The sequence below is a fragment of the Emys orbicularis genome, chromosome 7 (genome assembly GCF_028017835.1).
Source record: "Emys orbicularis isolate rEmyOrb1 chromosome 7, rEmyOrb1.hap1, whole genome shotgun sequence".
NCBI classification, from domain to species: domain Eukaryota; kingdom Metazoa; phylum Chordata; order Testudines; family Emydidae; genus Emys; species Emys orbicularis.
This window is the reverse complement of record NC_088689.1, coordinates 50,485,350-50,506,864: the sequence shown is the minus strand read 5'-3', so window position 1 is coordinate 50,506,864 and position 21,515 is coordinate 50,485,350. Positions and strand designations below refer to the sequence as shown.

Sequence of the window (21,515 nt, the reverse complement as noted above, 5' to 3'; positions counted from 1 at the left end):
TTAGATTTTATGTGGTTTGTTTACTTTGGCATCACTCTCAGCTTGGACAAAGAAAAAGGAGTAGTTAGTTCCACTTTTATTTACAATCTAGTTTTATTCTACTTTCTATTGATGCCGCAGTGTGTGGATTTTAAACATTGTAGGTGAAATTTTATTTAAGACAAATAAGGGGAAAAATCTTTCCACTTTAATTTAAAAATAATCAATAGAAGCATTTCTACTGGCTCTAGCATTAAAGGCTAGTTTAAAACTTCTATTTTGGAGCATTCTTCAAAGTAAGGTAAGAAGTATACAGATTTTTGTCAACTACTAATGATGGTGTATAATTACACTTATTACATATACTGAGATTCAGTGGCAAAAACCACGGGATACAAAGTTAAGTGATGTCATTGACTCAAAGATGAAATCCTTATTTTCTGGTGCTGTGGCTGTACCAAAAGTTAGAGATAAATTATTAATAAAAACCAAAACTATATTAAATATGGATCTGAAATCCTCATCTGCCTTATGGTTTGGAATGTCTCAACCACATTAAATATTAGCCCAAACTATCCACACTGGCTATGGGTGGCACCAATAATTGCAAAATAACTGACATACTATGGTTGAAGGAAGGATTTTGCACCTCCAAAAGAGGCAAAACAGCTTATTTCCCCCCACTCAGGCTGTCGGACAGGAGAGAATGGAACATAAATCTGAAAAATTTGATAGATGGAAATTATGAACATTTCTTTCAGATTGAGATCTAGCTACCATTATCCACATACATGTCACCTCTTCACTGGATGACTGCAAGGCATGCTACATGAGGCAACACATTAAAATTCTCTCTTCCTCTCCAATCCCCTCAGTCTGAAATATCCCAATTTGTTGATCATCAGGGCATGCTGAAAGGCCCATCTACTTCCCCAGACTTTGGGGGGGAGGGGAGGAAAGAGAGGGGCATGTTAAGAACTATCCGTGTATTAGACAGGCTGCTGTTTAGGTTTGATTTAATCGCGTTAGTTACTTCTGGTTTTTAGGTGAGTGCTGCTGCTTTATTTTTTTAAATTACTGTACTTTTAATTGTGTCAGAGGCAACTAGAGCTCTGGATAGGAGCTTTTCAGATACTGGCTATGAAATGAGAAAAATAATTTTTAAGAGCAAAATGGGCATGTCTTAGCCTGTCTTTCTGACCCTAACCACAATCATGGACACACAAGATGTTGCTATGGACAAAGAATATACTTACTCAACATTTAAAATACAAAATCCACTAATTTACATGGTTATTATATCAGTGTGCTTAGTGAACAAGCACAGTATTATTTCTGGAGAACAATTTGCTCTTTCTAGAATATAAAGAAGTTTTTCCTTCTACAATCAAACAGGTCCCGCAGCTATAAAATATTGTTATGGCGCCAGATGGTGCTGTTACACAGTCTTACAAGTTGTTCTCAGCATGCAAGCCATGTTCAGTCTTAGGGTAGATCTACAGTTCAAGCTGGGAGTGTGATTTCCAGTTCAGGGAGACATACTTGTGCTAGCCCTCATTCAGCTAGTGTGATAAAAATAGAGTGTGGCCGCAGCAGTGTAAGGGTTAGCCGCCTCAAGTAGGTACCTAGAGTCTCAGACTGGCACACACTCAGGGCACCTAGCCCCTCCTGTTGTTGGTGCTGCCACTTCTACGCTGCATTTTTAGCTTGCTACCTGCTTCAAGTGCAGGACTACTCTCAAAAGAAACACTGTACTGTTAGTTCTGTGATGTGCATTATTTCAGGGGGAGTTACTGCAAGTAGGAGAGCTTCCTCTCTGCATTAATCTAACTAGAGTCCATCCCTGAGGCAGAGCTGCCTATGTAAAACTGGGCATTATTTTTGAGACTCAGATTTTTTAAAGATTCATTTGCTTGCATGCCGTTTGTGACCACCTCTGTTCATGAACTGGCATAACAAGTTGTACTAAAAATATACCCAGACTTCCCGTCACTGATTTCTCTTCCAAAGGGAAACCAACCTGCAAGGCCCAGACATCTGCTATGGCTTGGCACAGAGGCAACAATATCCCCATTTGAGGCAGAATTTCAAGAAAACAGAGGCATTCAATAACTTATCATTAGACACACTGCATGGAGACTTTATGAAAGGGCTAAAACTGTAAATGACTCTCAACTGCAGGGTCTGGCCCTGTAGGTCAGACCTTTTCCAATGTTTGTAGATGCTTTGATTTGGGTTGATTTCTACCTAAAAGACTGGCTGAATTTTGAAATGTACCTGTTGTAGAAATTAAAAGAAAAACATGTTGAAGTAGTTCTGCTTCATCACTTCAGCATTTAATTTATGGTCTCAAGACATTTTGGGGGGAAATAAATGAAAGTGGTACATGCAAGACTTGTTCACCAGGTGATTTAGCCCCAAGCAAGGGGGCTTTGTATTGCTCTCCAGTCACCTGCCAGCCAACCAAAAAGAAATATTGATGGGTTTAGAAGGGAGTCCTTTCAAGCAGAGGGCAGAGCTGTGATGCAGGAAAGGGGCAGAACACCTGCAAGGCAGTAAAACAAGGAGGATTTGCCTGAGAAAAAGTCCTGCCTCTGTGGTACTCACTGATCTGGAAATCAATGCTGACACCCCACAGATGAAAAAAAGAGAAAAAGTCTAGCACTACTGTCCTGTTATCTTCTTTCCTTTTAGAAGGACAAGCCAAAAATACCGATTGTTTTTAGATGACTAATAAAGAGATCCAAAAGCCAAATCTGACAGAATAATTTTATGGGTAGATGAACTAAATCAGAAACATTTCAGTTTAGCACAAAGTTATTGTACCCACAGCAAATATTTTTTAGAATACATTTGACAAAAAGTTCAGGTAATTACCCTCCTTTTATTTTTTTTTAAATTTAAATTATTTTTTAAAATTTCCCTACTTCTGGGCATTCCCTGCAAGCAGAAACAGAAATGCCAGATTACAGTGAGGGAGGATGTTCAGAATCCAGTTTTGTGAAACAGAGAATTCTGAGAAATTTCAGACAAACATTCACATTCCTTAGAATTTATCTAAACTACTGAACCCTGCGAAATCCATTCATCACCAATAGTTTTCCTTCCATTCCCTGAATCATTTTTGTGCCATATATAAAAATTTCACAACAAATTTCCCCCTCAGCTTTACCACATCCTTTGAAACCTGCATCTCAGCTGCAATTCTTCTGGCTGAGGTGGGACTGGAGGAGAATTATCCACATAACACGTAACCATCTGAATGGGACTACTCTTAATTCAAATTAAGTCTTTCCCTCAGCCTGGATTGAGCACACTAGCTCTACAAGACTCCCAAGCCTTGTCAGTTCGTTCAGGCACAAAGACTGAATCCAAGAATTAAACCCAATATCTTCTTTGTGGCAGCATAAAACACTACTGCTATCAACCCAACTATGTAAAAGAAATTTTCATTCAGTTATAAGGCATCTTTCATGCATGAATCTCACAGAGCTGGAAAAAAAAACTTCAGATACATATAAGCAAGGCAGCGTTTTAAGTGAATTCAGAGTTTAGTAAATGCAATAGCAGCCTTCATATGAGATGGAAAGGAATTAATAAGTGACAAGTAAGAGTAAGTAATGACCAGAAGATGAAGGACCTGTATGCACACAGACAACAGATGGAAGGCCTGATGAACTAAAATGCAAGGAGTGCCCTGACATGTGAAGAACTAAAGGTTTCCAAGTAAGGCAGGGCAAGACCATGCAGTGCCTTACACGTGAGCAGGAGAATCAATTAATTCTATACTTTACCGATAGCAGTGAAGCTTCTTAAGTACAGGTGTTATGTGCGAAACTGTCAAAATACCCTGAAATATATTCAGATTTTGTGGTGAGTAGCATGCAGACCTATTTCTAAAAATTCTGTAACTTCAGGTTTCGTACACCACCACCTTTTTAAAAAAGATAGTATCAACTATCTTTTTAAAAATTATAATGATCACATATTTCAAGACTATGTTTAAAAAGTGGAAAGAGCTTTTTTGCTCATTCCTTACCAACTATGAACACCACTTCAGAAATGACATGTTTTAAGCCTTTTCTATGTTTCTTCTGATGTACTCATGGTGCATATAGAGAGAACCAGAGATGACAGTGGTATCATAAAAATGACAAAAATATCTCATTTCCCACTGTAAAAGCCTGGAGATCTATTCTCCCTGCAGTACAAATAACCAACCAGATACAGCACTAATGGCAACTGGAAAGTTGTCTGGAACAAAATATCAAGGCAAAGCTATGTTTAAAGTTTAAATAGACTGCTTACATAGTCATGGTATATGGTTAATTTTACTTCTGACTCTAAGAATTAGGTTTACTAATTATTACATCTTAGTCATTTACATAAGGACGAGATCATCTTAGCACCAAACACAGAGCATAGAAATGAACCAATTTATCTGCAAACTGCTTTAACTTTTCTCTTGGGCTGAATTCTACAGCCCTGAATTGAGTAAAACTCCCACTGAAGTCAGTGTGCATTTTGCACAATTCAGCTCCACAGAACTTGGCTCAATCTGTCAGTCTTTTTAAGGAACACAGAGTTTGTGTGTTCCGTTCCTAATTCACAAACAGAGATGCTTTGCTAAATATAATTCCATATAGTATGGGTGCTTTGACACTAAAGAATATTTACAGGTTCTGTACACCATGCAGAAAGAAAGATTGGGCCTTCTGTTTCCACACAGAATGAAAAGGTGAGGAACCAAGAACAAATGGCAATCAGGAAGACAGTGGTTGCTCTTGCTGCAACAGACCATCTGAGCAACTTAGAGCAAACTCCAAAACTCAGGATGTGGTGGGAAGAGTCTGGTAAGTAATCAGATAATGTTTGTTTAAAGGTGTATTGTAATGGGATGGCCTGTTCACTTTAAACTGTAATGGGGAATAAAGCCTGGAACAGCCAGCCCTGTTCCATGACACATCCCCTTTAAGGAAACAAGTGTTGGAGAGAGCAACAGACAACCTTGGAAATGGAGCCAGGTGTTGGTCTGGGAGCTACTTCCTGAACATGATAAAAACCAGCAGCTGGGGAACTCCCAAAAGAATACAGGGCAGACAGCCTGGAGAATGAGCACTTTCAGACTAATTTTGTTACCATTTGCAAGCAGTTGATTCATGGATAGGGACAATATTTCAAAAAAGTCTCTCTCTAGATTTAATAGACATTAATCAAATGCACAGGAGGAAGAGTAACAGGAAGACTCAGCAATAAATACACCAAAAAACCGAGTCCACAAACAGTGATCCACAGTAAACAAAATATTCATTTTTCAAGAGATGAAGAAGAGATTAAATGTCAAATCATTTGAAGCAACAGTATTAAGAAAGGGAAAAGAACATTTTAAGATAGGGTCTGAAATGATGAGGAAAGTCAGGGAAGCAAAGAGAAATGGGAGTTCCAAACATCTGGGAGTACAACAGAGTCAAGCATGATTTTTGTAAATGGTAACAGAGTAACGAATTACACAGCTAGACACAGGAAGCTAGGAAGATTGTGAGAAGACAAAGGGGCCAGGATGTTAGAGATTAAAGGGAATAATGACTGGCTTAGGCACAATCACTAAATGTAAGAGTGTGATTTTTACACAGGTATAGGAAGCCAGTAAAAATGAAATTGGGGAAGACTTGAAAGCAAAGCAAAGCAAAATTAGATGAATTTAGTGGTAAGAAACCCTCGTGTGACTGTATCACAGAACTTTATCTTTCTTCATTCATGAAAAATCTGATTATTGTTGGCAATAGCCCAGACAACTTTATGAATTATTTATGATAGCTGAAGCCATGAAATTTCAAATGGTACGCTGGTATCAAACAGCAGTGGACAAGGGCACTCAGACTGAGGTGGATAGTAGTGTCCATATATATTTCTACTACCCTACACACCTATGAGGAAATCTAGACCCAGAATCTTGGAGTCTTAGATGTCTAGTGGGTTCAACAGATCCTAATCTTATCAATTCAGAACTACTTGTGGTGGCCAAAGTCATCTTTGATGTCCCTTCTCTGGTTTAGCATATTCAAAAGATATTTTTTCCTCTGCTATAAATGAAGGCTTTTAGAATAAACCACCTTTATAAGAGAGCAAGAATGGAAGAGAATTATGTAATAGCATAAACAAAGAAGGGTGTGTGTGTGTGTGTGTATGTATATAAACATTTTCATTGCAGTCAAAGAAGCCCTGCACTATTGCAACAGAGCCTCTCTATTCTAGCTATGTCATACAGACATCAAGAGAAGCCACATCATACCCTATGGACATTCTTTTGGCACCAGGTCTTTTAAAAGGAGGAAGAATTGCTGATCCCTAATAGCAATTCCATAACAGATTTTCATAAAAATTCACTACTTACAGTAAGATAAGACACAGGTGTAATGTGGGGAGGACAAATAACTGGACTTCACCAATTTGAATGGTCTAGGTATTCAAACATTTCAGGAGATGGGTTGGGAGCTTCCAATTCTAATACATGTGATGACAGAAAAGACTTTAATGGGTGTGTGCTTGTATGTACACACACAATATTAGACACCAAGACATCATGAAAAATAAAATTAGGTTTCAGAAGCTCATTTGAATGTCATCACCACTAAACTTGATCTGCCTGCTCTGCAATCTTCCTTGGGTCCAAACTGAGCCCAATTAAAATAGTACAAAAAAGCATGACTGTCTCAAATGTTAAACACTTCTCTGTATGTCTCCTCCAAGACTACCTGATGAAGAACTTGAATGGCCTGTAAAACACAGCCCTCTATATTTGGGTGTTTTTCGTTTTTAAAATAGATTAGCGTAGAAGTGGAAGTTCACCAGTTTTGTTGGCTGTCATCACATCTTAACATCATACGGTGATGCTGCACAGCATCATTTGTGGTGACAAGACATAGCAAGAGGAAGAGAATGGGGACAAGAGATGAAATAGATCTGAAAGTAGTTTATGTCCCCGGTAGCAGGCCCATTGCCAGACAAGCAAAAGAGTATCTGCCTGTGTGAAGCATTTACTGCTGTGGAGACGGTCCCCAATTCCTCTAAAAAGACATGTTTATACCTGTATGCAGTGTACTTGTAGCCGTGTTGGTCCCAGGATATTAGAGAGACAAGGTGTGTGAGGTAATATCTTTTATTGTACCAGCTCTGTTGGTGAGAGAGACAAGCTTTAAGAGCTTTGTGTGGCTCGAAACCTCTCTCTCTCACCAACAGAAGTTGGTCCAATAAAAGATATTACCTCACACACCTTGTCTCTCACATTTATACTTGATCAGAAGGAGAATCTGTACTGACATAGAAATAAATATAGCTGGTCTGAGGTGCAGGAAGAGGCCTTAGCTCAGAGCATCTGAGAAACCCTGATGCAACATCCTGCATTCTGAGAAGTTTTAAGACATTTTAAAACATACAGTAGAGTTTTAAGCAAAGTATCGATCTGTGCATCGGTCTTTCTTCCCGCTGAAAGGCTTTCCCTCTTCCACCTTCCTCTGGGGGGATAAGGAGCCAGAAGGAAGGATGTGGGACAGAGCTTCCTTCAGAGGAGGTGAAAGATGTGAACTTCCAGCTGGGTCACCTACTCTTCTCAGGTGCTGCTACTGCTCTGTTTACAGCTGGCAGAGGGCCCCAGAAGCAACTCAGCCAGTCACCAGGTCTTGCTCACCTCACCAGCCAAGGTGGAGAGGACGCTGTAAGAGAGTAGTACATATTAAAACAAGGAAATCGAGAGGATGTTGAGTCCTCCATCTCCTTGAAGCAGAGGCAATGGAGCTGCTCTCCCTCTGAGTTTAAGCATGGATGGGATATAATAGAGGGCACTGATCAAACTAAAACACACTGAACCAACACTTTGTGAAGGTGTTGGAGTGTTTATGGCAAGAACCCTGGCTGACTGCATGGGAGTGAAAAATTGTGGGTCCCTCAGAGTTAAAGAGATTGGCAAAAATAAGAGAAATGTTGGTGATGAATTCATCTGCCAAGGAATGCAGACTGACAATGCCAAGGAGATATGTTTCTATGGATTCAATTATGTTGAACTTAGTGGTAAAGGGAATCTTAATCACCTAAGAGTTGAGTGAATGTGCTCCTATGACTGACTACATATCAGACTTGGAAGACTGATGAAATCAGGTCACAGAAGAGGCAATATTGTCAACATATGTTTAAAAAGGCCCTGTCAACAGCCTTGTAATGGCCCATCCACATGTTCATAAATAAGAGGTGTGGGAAAAGCTGATTTCCAACCATATGGTTTGAACAGATTTTGTTTGGTCTAGAACTTATACTTAAGTTTCATTAAATAAATTATCATGGTTGAACTAATTTACAGACCACATATTCATATGAAAGTAAGTATCTGACAAATGGAATTAACTCCTTGCAGATGTGCACGCGCACATGCGCTTTAGTGTTGTTTACATCAAATAACTGCAGGAAATTAATTGAATTTTAGTCAAATATGTTGCTCTCTCACTTAAAAAAAAAAAAAATCTGGCGAACCAATTCTTTTTCCATTTTCACTTCCAGCACTAGGAGATCTTGATATTCTTATTCAAAACTAGACTAGATAAGATGCTATAGAGTTGTGAATGATGCCAAATTAAAAATAGTGTAAATTACTTTATTGTTATGCCTACATCAAATGAGTTGGGTATGTTTTAGGGACATTTGTACATGGTGGCAGCTTGAGCTTTATCCATTTCTCCCATCCATGCTGCAATCTTAGGTGACTGTACAGTACTGAGACAGAATCGTTGTTGGATGAAAAGGTGACATAGATCTGGATATCAGAGTACTGCTTATACCTCAGACCATACCATTTCTTCACCGGATTTTGCATAAAACTGAATCCTTCAGGACAATATGAATTGAGGAGTATTCATCACCACAAGCTGGAACCTATTTGAAATGAAAGAACAGAACCACTCCAGAGCAAACCCACCTATCCAGAGTTAAGAAAAAATGAACATTCTAGAAATCTTTCCAACCAAGTTTTGTTCTCAATCTTTTTTTCTTAATATTTCTGTCAGTTTCCCTTTCTCCCTCCCAATGTCCTGTATGAATTTGATCTGTAATTAAACAATATGCAGTAAAATACAGACTAGGATTGATACTCTGCCCCACCACCTTTTTAAAAAAAATAAATAAAAGCATTAATTGTTCCATCTTGTTACTCATCTCAATGAAAAATGAAGAAGCAGGAAGAAATTCTACCCAAGATAAATCCTATCACCTGTTCATCATGTCACCTAAAACATAACCTATTTATATATAATTCTGCAAAATGAATGGAGCAGTCTTCCCCAAAGAGAGGCAGATACATTGATAACTTGCTAGCTCTGGTTATGCCACAGTTAGGACGATTAAAGGTCTTGGCTGACAGACTCAGACCTCTCCATGCACCACGAGCATAACAGGATCTACTTTGCATAGAACAACAACAGTTTTGAAGGGTATTTGAAGGGACATCTCATTAAACAATCTTCCAGGCGGAGAAGACTGGACACCTGTAGGTTTAGCCTTGAGCATTCTGGCACTAGCCAGCTTTTCACTGTTCTGCAAGATTTGACTTAATTATGAGAACACACTTCAAAGTACAGAAGATAATTTGAAAACAAATTCTGTAAATGTATATAAACAATAAACCCACCTGCAATTTATAAAGGCTCCTAGTTGTAAAAAATGTTAAAAGAAACATTATAAATATGTTAATACTGTATTAAATCATTTTAGAACAGAATAGAATTGAACAGGGTAACCAGAGCCTGCTAGTATAAAATTTGACCAATGAAATTCCATTAATAAAATGGATCCCAAATGGTTTCCTTAAGATACACTAGTTTTGCTACTACACACAAATGCATTAAGAGACTTGGCAGAAGGAAAGCTACGGCCAGCATGATTGGTTTCTAAGGCCTTGTCTACACTAGAGGGAAAAGTCAATATAAGCTACGCAATTTGAATTAAGTGAATAGCGTAACTCAAGTCGACGTAGCTTAGCTCTATTTACCGCGGGGTCCATACTACGCGATGTCCATGGGAGACGCTCTCCCATCTTCTCCCCTTACTCTTCTCGATCCAGTGGAGTACAGGAGTCGAAGGGAGAGCAATCTGCGGTTGATTTAGTGGGTCTTCACTAGACCCGCTAAATCAACCGCTAATGCATCGATCACTGCGCATCGATCCCCCAGTAAGTGTAGACAAGCCCTAGAACAGTTTCTTTCTGAGCTAAACTCTTTTTAGCAAACCTTGTTCCCATGTGTCCCACATGACGGGCCCAAACCTGCAAACATATGTGAGAGTCCCTTTACTCATGTAACTAGTCCCACTGAACTCAAGGTACTCAAGTCTCTTTACGTGTGAAGGATTAGAAGTTAAGTATGCAGTTTTCCCATGCTCCCATTCACTCGTAAATGTTGGATCAGAATTCAGAAGATGCCTGATTTTGTTCTCCTAGTCTCTATTAATCTGTTCAGTGACAGAGTGTCTGCTACAGAATATCACGTCGGTACTTCAGGGAGGAAGAGTAAGAGGAAACGCAAGGTACAGCCATATTTACAGTCAGGCTTCACAAAGTTTTAAATATTAAAATAAAAATTGTTTACACCTGAAACCTTCATAAACACTTGAATGAGTTTGGAAACTAAGGTCAGTTTTATCTTAAATCAATAACTTTTTCCATACATAAAACTTATTGTTAAAATGTGCACCTTATATAATCAAGACATGCTGTACTTTAGGTCCTGATTCAGCAGAGCACTTAAACACATGTCTAAGTACTTTGTTGAAATGGGAACTTAATTGTCTTTCAAAAATTACCCTGCTGGCCAAAGGACAACGTCTCTGCAATAGAAAGCACTTTTTACTATACAGCTCTTCATAAAACACTCCTTTAACATGACACTGGATATAAAGAAGGATTTACTGGATATAAAGAAGGATTTACACACATAAAACTATAAACTTGCCTATGGAGTTTTACAATGTGAAAATGTCAAGAGATGTTACCATTACTGGATTCAGCTGATAGACCATCTTGTTATGGTGATCTTTAGAGAGAGACAGAGACCAGAGTAGGCTAACTCCCTTTGAAGTTACTCATTTTATCTAGCACTGACTCACACAACTCTGGGCTCTCTATACTTCAGGTGCATTGAAAATGGAGCCACAAAGAAAGAACAATTTACAGACATTAAGTGCAAAACTGGGGCAGATACTATACATATAACATTTTTAACTGGAGAAAAGAGGTCTGTTGAAAAATATCAGCTGAAATAAGATAGGAGCAGATGTGACAGGGAAAAGAAAAAAGTTTCAGAAGGAAAAGAAATACTGACATTTCGTGCAAAAAATAAGGTGTGTCAATCATAAAAAAAAGTTTATGACATCCATTTTTAATTTTATATGCCTGTATTTCAGGTAGCTGATTCACATTATGATATACTGAATTTCCTGCTGCTCAGTAGCGCTTCTGCTTGCATTGATAAAGGGCCAGATCCAACTCCCTCTGAATTAAATGGAAAGACTGTCACTGACGTTAGAATTAGGCCATATTTTGCACTTTGATAAAAGCCTACTGCTAAATTCTCAACATTTACAAGATTAATGTGTCAATGAAAACTCTGTGTAGACTTTGGTATTCATGTAAGAGAACCCTTCCCTTTTGTTTTAATTAAGAAAGCAGGAAAAGAGACTCCTATCTTTTAGTAATTTGGGATTTAGATCAGGCCCTAAGAGAATGACCCATCCAACTCAGCAGATCACCCTCTTATTATAGTTTTGTGTGTGTGTGTGTATATATATATATATATTCATTCTGCAACACAGGAGATTATGTTTTCCCAACACACCTGTTTGTTCGCTCAGTAATAAGTGAATTGATTACCCTTCATGATGTTTACTCAAGCAAGGAAAACTGGTGTTCATTTTCATAAAACCACAGCCTCATTTTTGTGAACACTCTTTATAGTCTGAAACATTAAAGTAATTGTGGGCAGGGCTTAACATTTTCTTCAAGTAAATGTAGAATAGTAAAACTGTACTGCCTTTTAAATATGTGTATCTTTTTAATCCTTACAGTTGATATCCCCCTTATAATAGGCAGAAATATGAATACCCTTGATTGTTATAAGGCCTTGTGTTTCAAAATTCAGAGCCGCAAATTTCTCTCTGCTAAATACTACTGCAGCTATTATTTAAAAGTTAGACTTGGCTCATTTTACCTTCCATAAGCAAAACGTCTGTCTTTGTGATGGTCACCAAAAGTATCCCAGAGTCTGAGAGAAACGCTCACTTCATCAACAACATCCCGGGAGCGTTCAAGGACCTAAAATAGAATAGACATTATATTTTCCTCCCTCAATTAAAAAACTCACTACAGGCAAAATTGCTACTCTCCTTGTAAAAAAGATATGATGCCATGCTACACCAAATTAGCACAGTGTTAAATTTTATAATATGTAAGCACAATATGAGTATTTTAAATATGTTCTTGTCACAAAATATTCAGAATGTAATTGTGGGGCTTAGAGAAAAAGTGGATGCCTTGCGTGTTAGGGTACGTCTTCACTACCCGCCGTATCGGTGGGTAGCAATCGATTTATCCGGGATCGATATATCGCATCTCGTTAAGAAGCGATATATCGATCCCCGAACGCGCTCACCGTCGACTCCGGAACTCCACCAGAGCGAGCGGCGGTAGCGCAGTCGACGGGGGAGCCGCGGCCATCGATCCCGCGCTGTCTGGACCCCAGGTAATTCGATCCAAGATACTTCAACTTCAGCTACGCTATTCGCGTAGCTGAAGTTGCGTATCTTGGATCGATTTCCCCCCCCCCCCCCCCCCAGTGTAGACCAGCCCTTAGATGGTAGCTGCCTTAGGGTCCTTGTAAATACATTTTATTTTTGAGTTGCCCATTACCACATCTTGACCATTAAAGAGCTGATCAATAACAATACAAACTTATTGTGTGCACTACACATTTAATAAACTGGAAAATCCTTACCTCTTGGCAGACACGATACTGATCAATTGCCCAGACGGTCGGTACGTGAGTTGCCAGGAGCTGATACTGTGTCAAAGTGGTATTGCATGCCCTTGCGCAAATTAAGCGAGTCTTTCCCACTGCATTATCGCCAACTACCACACATTTTATGGTTTCAACGTTGGGTCTTTCGTAGTCCATGTCAGTGTCCATTTATCAAAAACTGCAACACAACAGTTACATTTGTTTTCTAATATCACAGAAGTTGTGTTATTTACATCAGATCCTTCCACTTCCACTTGCTAAAGACAAGAATGAAGTCTTAAGACAAAGCTTATGTAAGTTGTACTAAAGTTGATGAACAGTTCCTTTATATACCACACACAGTTACTGAAACAGTTTTGATCTTGAATGGCTTATTTCAGTTAGCATGTTATTGTCTCCTTGGTTTTCTGTAAACACAAACCTGCTTGCTGTAGATAAATCTTTGTGAAGCTAGGTCTGCTAGCACAGACTTACATCTCACTAACTACTTTTTATGTTGAGAAGCGGAGGAGACTAGACATCAGTGGGTTTAACATTAGGAATTCTGGCATAAACCTGTTTTTGTACTACAAGTTTTGCCTCGGATTTTGTCCTTTCAAGTTTTGAATTATGAGAGTCAACCTAAAAAGACAAGTACATAAAGCATGGTGAAAACTGAATCACCCAGATATATACACAATATAAATTACAATTAAAAATGTGCAAATATCTTACTTGTAAAATGACAGACGAGCTCTGACTTTCTGCACCCCATAATTTATATTGATCTAATTCAACTCAGTGATTACTGTATCCTGCATATATCATATACCCTCTGTTTTTATAAGATATGTTTGTACAGTCAACAATTTTTCTGTTATGAAAGTAAACAACTACAAAAAACATTTTAGAATGTTTGCAAACCAGTTTAAAGCCTATATTAAAATCAAGCAGTCTAACTAGAACTTGTACATAAAAATGTTTTCTCGTTAGCAAAATCTGTTTGTAAGATACTGGAATTGTTTTGCTAAAAAGCAGAAATATGATTTGTTTTTTAAAAACACTGTCCTTGTGGAAAGTTGAAAATGGACAATTTCCTTAATAAACATTTGTATGTGTGTTAAATCAGCGAGTGGGTGGAAATATGGGGGAGAGTTGGGAGACACTGAAGGGGAGTTATTTTTTTTTATTTAAATGAAGTCCATTAAGTCCCTTGGAAAATCTGCCATTTTTCCCTCTGAGAGAAATGAAGGATCATCGTTCAGAATATCTGATTTTGCTCTCCTAATCTCTAGTAATCTGCTTACTGACACAGTGTCTGCTGCTGAATATCAATAAGGAAGGAGAATAAGAGAAAATACAAGGCACAACCATATTTAGTAGGGGTTGCCTAACAGATTTAAACAAACAAATAAACAAAAGAAAGACCTACATGCAGATTTCATTAATTGCCAAAATACAGGTAATCTTTTATAGAGATTTTTTTTTTCCTTACAAGAAAGCATTTAAAATTGAGGAACAGATATAATTAAGATAGAATAAAGAACATGTAAAGCAGAATCATTCACTAAACCACGGTTCATTCATCCAACATAACTAAAGAATACACATTAAATCATCATGCCAATTTAAAAAAATAAATGCTATTTTGCTGTTCTTTCTTTGCAGCCTCAAATCCATTATTTTCTATGACTCTTAAGAATAAGTACAACTTTTCAGTAACTATTGGACTGTGACTAATTTTAATTGTGCTTTTTCATTACTTCAGCTGATATGACCTACAGCAACAAAAGTCAGTGCTGGGACTAAATATTACCCAACCAATTAAGATTTTGGATGTGCACTGTGGAGGCAGAATTTAAATAATGGCAAAGTTACATTTTTATCCATATTTGTGCGTGTGTCGGGGGGTGGGAATAAAGGGATCTTCTGAAGTACAGACATTTATTACCAGAATAGACTGAAGCTGTGTCACTCTTCTGTCCACTGATCTACTGATGTAGCTATTACACTTTGGAAGACATTTAGTATAGGATAACTTGTCAAAATATTTTGATATTGCACCACCATATAGATTGTTTTCTCACAGTGAGGACACAATTTAGGCTCTAATCTCACACCTGAATGTGCACAGGCAAAGGCGGATTAAGCTTCTGTGGGTCCCCGGGCCAGAGCAAGTGGGGACCCCTCTCCACCCCTTCCACCTGCGGCCCCTCCCAGTCCTCCCCCCCACTCCTGCTGGGGAACTGGGGCTTGCCCCGCCACACAAGCCTAGCACTCCTGCCAGGGACAGGGTTGGGAGCTTCCCCCGCTTGCCTGGTGCTCCTACTGGGGAGCGGGGTTAGGGCACGGGGGCTTCCCCTGCTCCCCGGCAGGACTGCCAAGTGGTCGGAGCAGGTCGGGGCGCGTGGGTGCCCATTTTTCCTGGGGCCCCCAATTGGCTGGGGCCCCTGTGCAAGGGCCTGGTTGGCCCAGTGGCTAATCTGTCACTGGCCGAGGGTTTCTATATGGGGACAAAAGAGGGTCCTGTGGCACCTTTAAGACTAACAGAAGTATTGGGAGCATAAGCTTTCGTGGGTAAGAACCTCACTTCTTCAGATGCAAGTAATGGAAATTTCCAGAGGCAGGTATAAATCAGTATGGAGATAACGAGGTTAGTTCAATCAGGGAGGGTGAGGTGCTCTGCTAGCAGTTGAGGTGTGAACACCAAAGGAGGAGAAACTGCTTCTGTAGTTGGATAGCCATTCACAGTCTTTGTTTAATCCTGATCTGATGGTGTCAAATTTGCAAATGAACTGGAGCTCAGCAGTTTCTCTTTGGAGTCTGGTCCTGAAGTTTTTTTGCTGTAAGATGGCTACCTTTACATCTGCTATTGTGTGGCCAGGGAGGTTGAAGTGTTCTCCTACAGGTTTTTGTATATTGCCATTCCTGATATCTGACTTGTGTCCATTTATCCTCTTGCGTAGTGACTGTCCAGTTTGGCCAATGTACATAGCAGAGGGGCATTGCTGGCACATGATGGCATATATAACATTGGTGGACGTGCAGGTGAATGAGCCGGTGATGTTGTAGCTGATCTGGTTAGGTCCTGTGATGGTGTTGCTGGTGTAGATATGTGGGCAGAGTTGGCATCGAGGTTTGTTGCATGGGTTGGTTCCTGAGTTAGAGTTGTTATGGTGCGGTGCGTGGTTGCTGGTGAGAATATGCTTAAGGTTGGCGGGTTGTCTGTGGGCGAGGACTGGCCTGCCTCCCAAGGTCTGTGAAAGTGAGGGATCATTGTCCAGGATGGGTTGTAGATCACTGATGATGCGTTGGAGAGGTTTAAGCTGAGGACTGTAGGTGATGGCCAGTGGAGTTCTGTTGGTTTCTTTTTTGGGCCTGTCTTGTAGCAGGAGGCTTCTGGGTACACATCTGGCTTTGTTGATTTGTTTCTTTATTTCCTTGTGTGGGTATCGTAGTTTTGAGAATGCTTGGTGAAGATCTTGTAGGTGTTGGTCTCTGTCTGAAGGGTTGGAGCAGATGCGGTTGTAAGCTTCTCCTCCCTTGGTGTTCACACCTCAACTGCTAGCAGAGCACCTCACCCTCCCTGATTGAACTAACCTCATTATCTCCATACTGATTTATACCTGCCTCTGGAAATTTCCATTACTTGCATCTGAAGAAGTGAGGTTCTTACCCACGAAAGCTTATGCTCCCAATACTTCTGTTAGTCTTAAAGGTGCCACAGGACCCTCTGTTGCTTTTTACAGATTCAGACTAACACGGCTACCCCTCTGATATATGGGGACAGGAATCTGTCTGAAAAGTCAGTTGCAAGATTGGGGCCTCTGAGTCCAATAAGTTATTTGGGGCAAGGAACATGCCTTTATAGGTGTTTGTGCAGCACCTAGCACAATGGGGTGTCTTGGCACAACTGTAACATAAACAACAGGTCTCCAGGGAATAAAAGAAAATGACACAGCATGTGCACAGTTTGTACATAAGAGAAAATGAAGCCATCAGAATAAGTCCTAACAAGTGTGATCTGAATCCGAACATACATTCTACCTCCACAAGCAGTAGGAAAGCAGCCATCTTAGGGAGAGTGACAGGGACTTTTGGCTAGCTGGCCACTTTTGCCCCAAGTTAAAACTGCAAGGCATACTACCCGTCTGTTGCCCCACATACTTGAAAGAGTGCTTGCCTATCGGCTGCTTGGCCATTGAGCAAATCTCATGCAAGACTCTGATCCTTTGCGTGAGGCAAAGGGGCTCCACCAGTTGCTAGGGTCTGCTCAAATGGATCTAAATGTAGGATCAAGGCCACAGTGAATAGCACTGGGAACAACGGGTCATTCGGTTCCTCAGCTGCCCCACTCTCCAGCTGAAGGGCTTATCTGCAAAGGAATAAATGGCTATCACCTTGTTATCTACCCAAAATTACAGACAAGCCATTTTTTCTTGGAATTGTGTGTCCCAGCCTGAAAGACAGACCCAGGGCACTGAATGAGTTGAGAAAAAGCAAGTTAAAGAAAGTGCAGTATATGATTTACTTGGAAACCTTTAAAAAATACCTTTTCTTGCAGGTCTCAGTATAAGCAGTAATTCCTGACATCACAAGTATTAAATTACTTCATATTTTATTCATGCATGGCATCACAGATGAAATGTAGAAATGTTTAAAGTGCTGGAAAGGAAACTGAAGAAGTACATCTAGACAGTGTGTCTGGTTGGTTAAAACTACAAACAGAGGTCTGTGCTAAAACAATGTTTCTCATACTGAAAATTCTATCTCAAACGCTGTTATTTGGATCAGTTTACTTTAACATAATTTATTAAAAAATGTAAATGATTGGTTTGGTGAGAATAAGCTAGAGCCTGTCACAAAATAGATGTTAAGTAAAAAAAGAGCCTATGGTGTTAAAAAAAAAACAAACAAAAATAATTACAACGTAGGTTTAAAATGAATAGGCAAGTCTAGATAAAAAATAATAAACCTACAAAGCTCAAGAGAAATCTGAGAATCCTAAAAAGGAATATATGGGAAGAACGTAAATTAAATAAAAAGTCCTTTTTATTTTTTGATATTTTTACTAACTTAATTAAAGCAAAGGTATCAGAGATTGGTCCCAGAAAGCCTGAATTCTATGAAGTAGATCAACAATAGCCTAGTGAAGATATTTTTAGCTTCACTCAATACTATACAAAATTGAGATTAAAATAAACCAGGAAAAAGTTTGCAGCTCTTTTAAATTCACTTCAGACTTCACTCAAGATGTATGAAGAAATGCAGGCCATCTATAATGGCTGTTCTCTAGATTTTAAAAAGTAATTTTTAAAAGGTTCCTAATTATGGGAAAGTTTTCAACAACCAGAAGCCTGAACAAACACTTAGAAACCTCCAATAAAAATAGGCTCCAGTGTTCAATTATACCATCCACAGTTACCAAAAGGTGTGGATTCACTACTTATAAATGCAACCCAAAGAACTTAAGGCACAGCTTTGACTAAAGCCAGGAGTATGTACAAGACATGAGATTTTGAAATTGTATAGTCACAGCTACAGTCTGTTTCAGCTAAAGTTGTCACCAGTTTAAACTTCTGATACATCTGTTAGATTATAGTAAATTAAATTATGTAACCATTGATATGCTAAACAGAAAACAAAACAGGAAAGTGTCTAGATTTGAGTGTAGAAAGGTTGGTAATATCTGGGAATATAAACTGGAGTTAGGAAAACTAGTTAGGACGAGATGAGAAAGCAAATAACATGGCAGAAAGTGGCAAGCAAAAAAATTCCAGGACCAAGAAATAAACCATACTTCAATGCTATATAGAAAGAAAACAGGGTTGAACAAAACAAAAACAAAAACAAAAAAATTGTTGAAATGTGCCTAGTTGCAATGACAAAGGACAGAGATCACTTGACAGAAAAACAAGGGTAAAGTGTAACTGTGATCAAACAAGTAGCATTTAAAAATTTACCAGAAGTAAGATACCGTGTCAGACCGGATAAAGATACTGTAGCTCTTTGCAAAGGACGCAATTTAGAATTCATCTGGCTAGTACATTTCTGAGGACAATGAAGCCGACTGATATCAATGATGAAAATATTGGGAAGGATCTTAGACACCACTTGGGATGTTTTTATTTTCAAATTATCATCATCTGGGATTATTGGAAAACTTTGTGTTTGCAGACAGGCAAACACAAAGAAGAAACAGGAGAGGACAGAGAGCGCCAAGTTCCTAGATAAATCTATTTGATTTGTAAGAATGAAGTATGGCATGTAAAGCAGGCAGTGTCCAATAAAGTGTAAGGTTATAACTCCAGTTCATGGGTTACACTAATACTTATGGCTACCTGTTTCTTTCTCCTCTTCTATCTCCATTTGCTGATGGGGGTCTTTCTTACTTTTTCTCATTGTTGAATGAGTATCCTTTATTATCATGGAAACCAGAGCTGTTACTACAACACACAGATTATTCCAACCAACTGGCCTTAATAATAATACAATTTTACATTTCTAAAGCACTTTTATCCAAAAAGCCTGTTAAAGAAACATTATCTTAAAATCTAGTCAACAAAAATATATTTTTAAAAAAAATTAAGCAGTTCCAGTTCCTACCCATGAACCTGCCTGCCAACAGCTGTGATTTTACAAGTGAAATTCCTTTTTAAAAATTATTCTCTCTCTCCTGTCACTGGGTAAAAGACCCACACAAACAACAGAGGAGATGTACTAAGGTCATGATCCTGCAGGAAGATCCTGGCAGGTGTCAGGTGTGCACCTATCCCCATTTGATGCATTACATGGGCACAGGAATTTGCCTCCATAGATCTCACTGTAGGATCAGGGGTTGATTGGCTAACTTCATGGGAAGAAATGCACTTTGTACACAATCCATAGAGCTAGTTATTTTTTTCCATTTCAAAACTTTTTCCTAAAAAACAAGAATGGCCTTTATTAAAAGTGAATATTTTTGTAGAAAATTTTCATTTCTTTCCAAATTTTCTCTTTTTAAAAAAAACACATATTTTCAGTTTTCAGAAACCAAAAGCAACCATTTTTTTCATTTCTTTTGAAACTTTTCACAGAAAATATTTACCATTTTTCAACCAGAAATAATAATTAGTTTCCCTATCAAGTACACGAAATAGATAAACAAAAGAAAGAAAGGGAGAAAAAAATCTCTACGCAATTTAATTTATAGTCATCTTAGACCATACTTGAATCAACAGGACAAAACAATTCAGATTGCAGTGTGTTTTTAAAGCTGATAGCATCTCTTTAACTAACGGGGAGGCAGTGTGGCCTACTGGATAGGCACTGGAAAGGGACTCAAGAGACCTGGCGCTGCCTCTGCTTTGCTGAGTGACCTTGCAAAGCCACTTCCGCCTCTGTGCCTCAGTTTCCCCCATCTGTAAAATGGTGGTAATGATACTGCTCTCCTTTGTAAAATGTTTTGAGATCGGTGACCAGCTTATGATGATTATAAAGCGTAAGTTAACCAATAAAGAACATACCCCAATTTTTCTTATAGCAGTAGCCAAATATGAACCCTCCCCCCACCAGCATAGAATACACACCAACAATCTAGAACAGGGGTTCCGAACCTTTTCCTTTCTGAGCCCCCCCCCCCCCCAACATACTATAAAAACTCCACGGCCCATCTGTGCCACAACTGTTTTTCTGCATGTAAAAGCCAGGACCGGCATTAGGGGGTAGCAAGAAGGGCAATTGCTTGTGGCCGCACATTACTGGGCGGGAGGGCCTACAAAGCTAAGTTGCTCGGGCTTTAGCTGGATCTTTCTGCCCTGGGCCCTAGCAAGTCTAACGCTGGCCCTGCTTGAAATCTGCTTATGGCCCCTCAATTGAGAACCTCTGGTTTCGAGCATCAGCCCAGTGATTTAGGTCTGATCCTGGCAACACTTACTACTAGGGTTCATACTTATTATTGTGAGGAGTCAAATTGACTTCAACAGGATGCCTCATGGCATAGTAACTACTAGGCTTAGTGCTATGGACTTGCAGGATCAAGCCCTCGAGCTGAAGGTTGCGAGTGAGGATTTGAGAACCTCAGATGCCCTCTCTCAAAGTTGAACTGTCAATAGTTCCAACCCTGTCGGTCTCAAATGACAATTTTGGACATGGGGGACAGGGAGAACCTTGACCAAACAGATCTTCCATTACTGAGACTAGTGCTGGCATTTTAAAAGAAATCTAATGGAGAGCAGCACCTGAATTCATGCAATTCAATGGGAGATGGGTGCTTCACTCCCTCAGATGCCTTTGAAAACCCTAGCATTAAAAAAAAGAAAACCACAAAACCTACTGATGAGACCTTGAAGAGCACTCACTGAGAAATAGACTCCTAGAAATATGTGACGTGGCTGCATTTGTGGTTTCTCCCCCAGCAAGACTGTACTATCTATTTTAAGGGTGTACTTTTCTTACTATGAGTACTTTACAGAAGCAATATATAACCTGGTACCACAAAGGGTGATTAGGAAGTGCAGCAGAGTG

The 21,515-nt window shown here is 39.2% G+C and overlaps 1 protein-coding gene across 2 annotated transcripts in view; it reads right to left on the bottom strand.

Annotated features, from left to right (window-relative positions):
• RHOBTB1 (Rho related BTB domain containing 1) overlaps positions 1 to 14,314 on the bottom strand; it is a 33,987-nt gene extending 19,673 nt beyond the window's left edge. The window contains exons 1-3 of one of the 2 annotated variants that reach the window (XM_065408304.1): positions 14,300 to 14,314; positions 13,008 to 13,193; positions 12,225 to 12,328 (exon numbers count right to left, since the gene is read on the bottom strand). In XM_065408304.1, the coding sequence (XP_065264376.1) occupies positions 12,225 to 12,328; positions 13,008 to 13,187 (284 nt within the window). In that variant the 5' untranslated portion in view covers positions 13,188 to 13,193; positions 14,300 to 14,314. Of the gene's footprint in view, positions 1 to 12,224; positions 12,329 to 13,007; positions 13,200 to 14,299 lie in introns of those variants that run through there. The other variant, XM_065408303.1, reaches the window with a different exon arrangement.
• Positions 14,315 to 21,515: the final 7,201 nt, after the last annotated feature.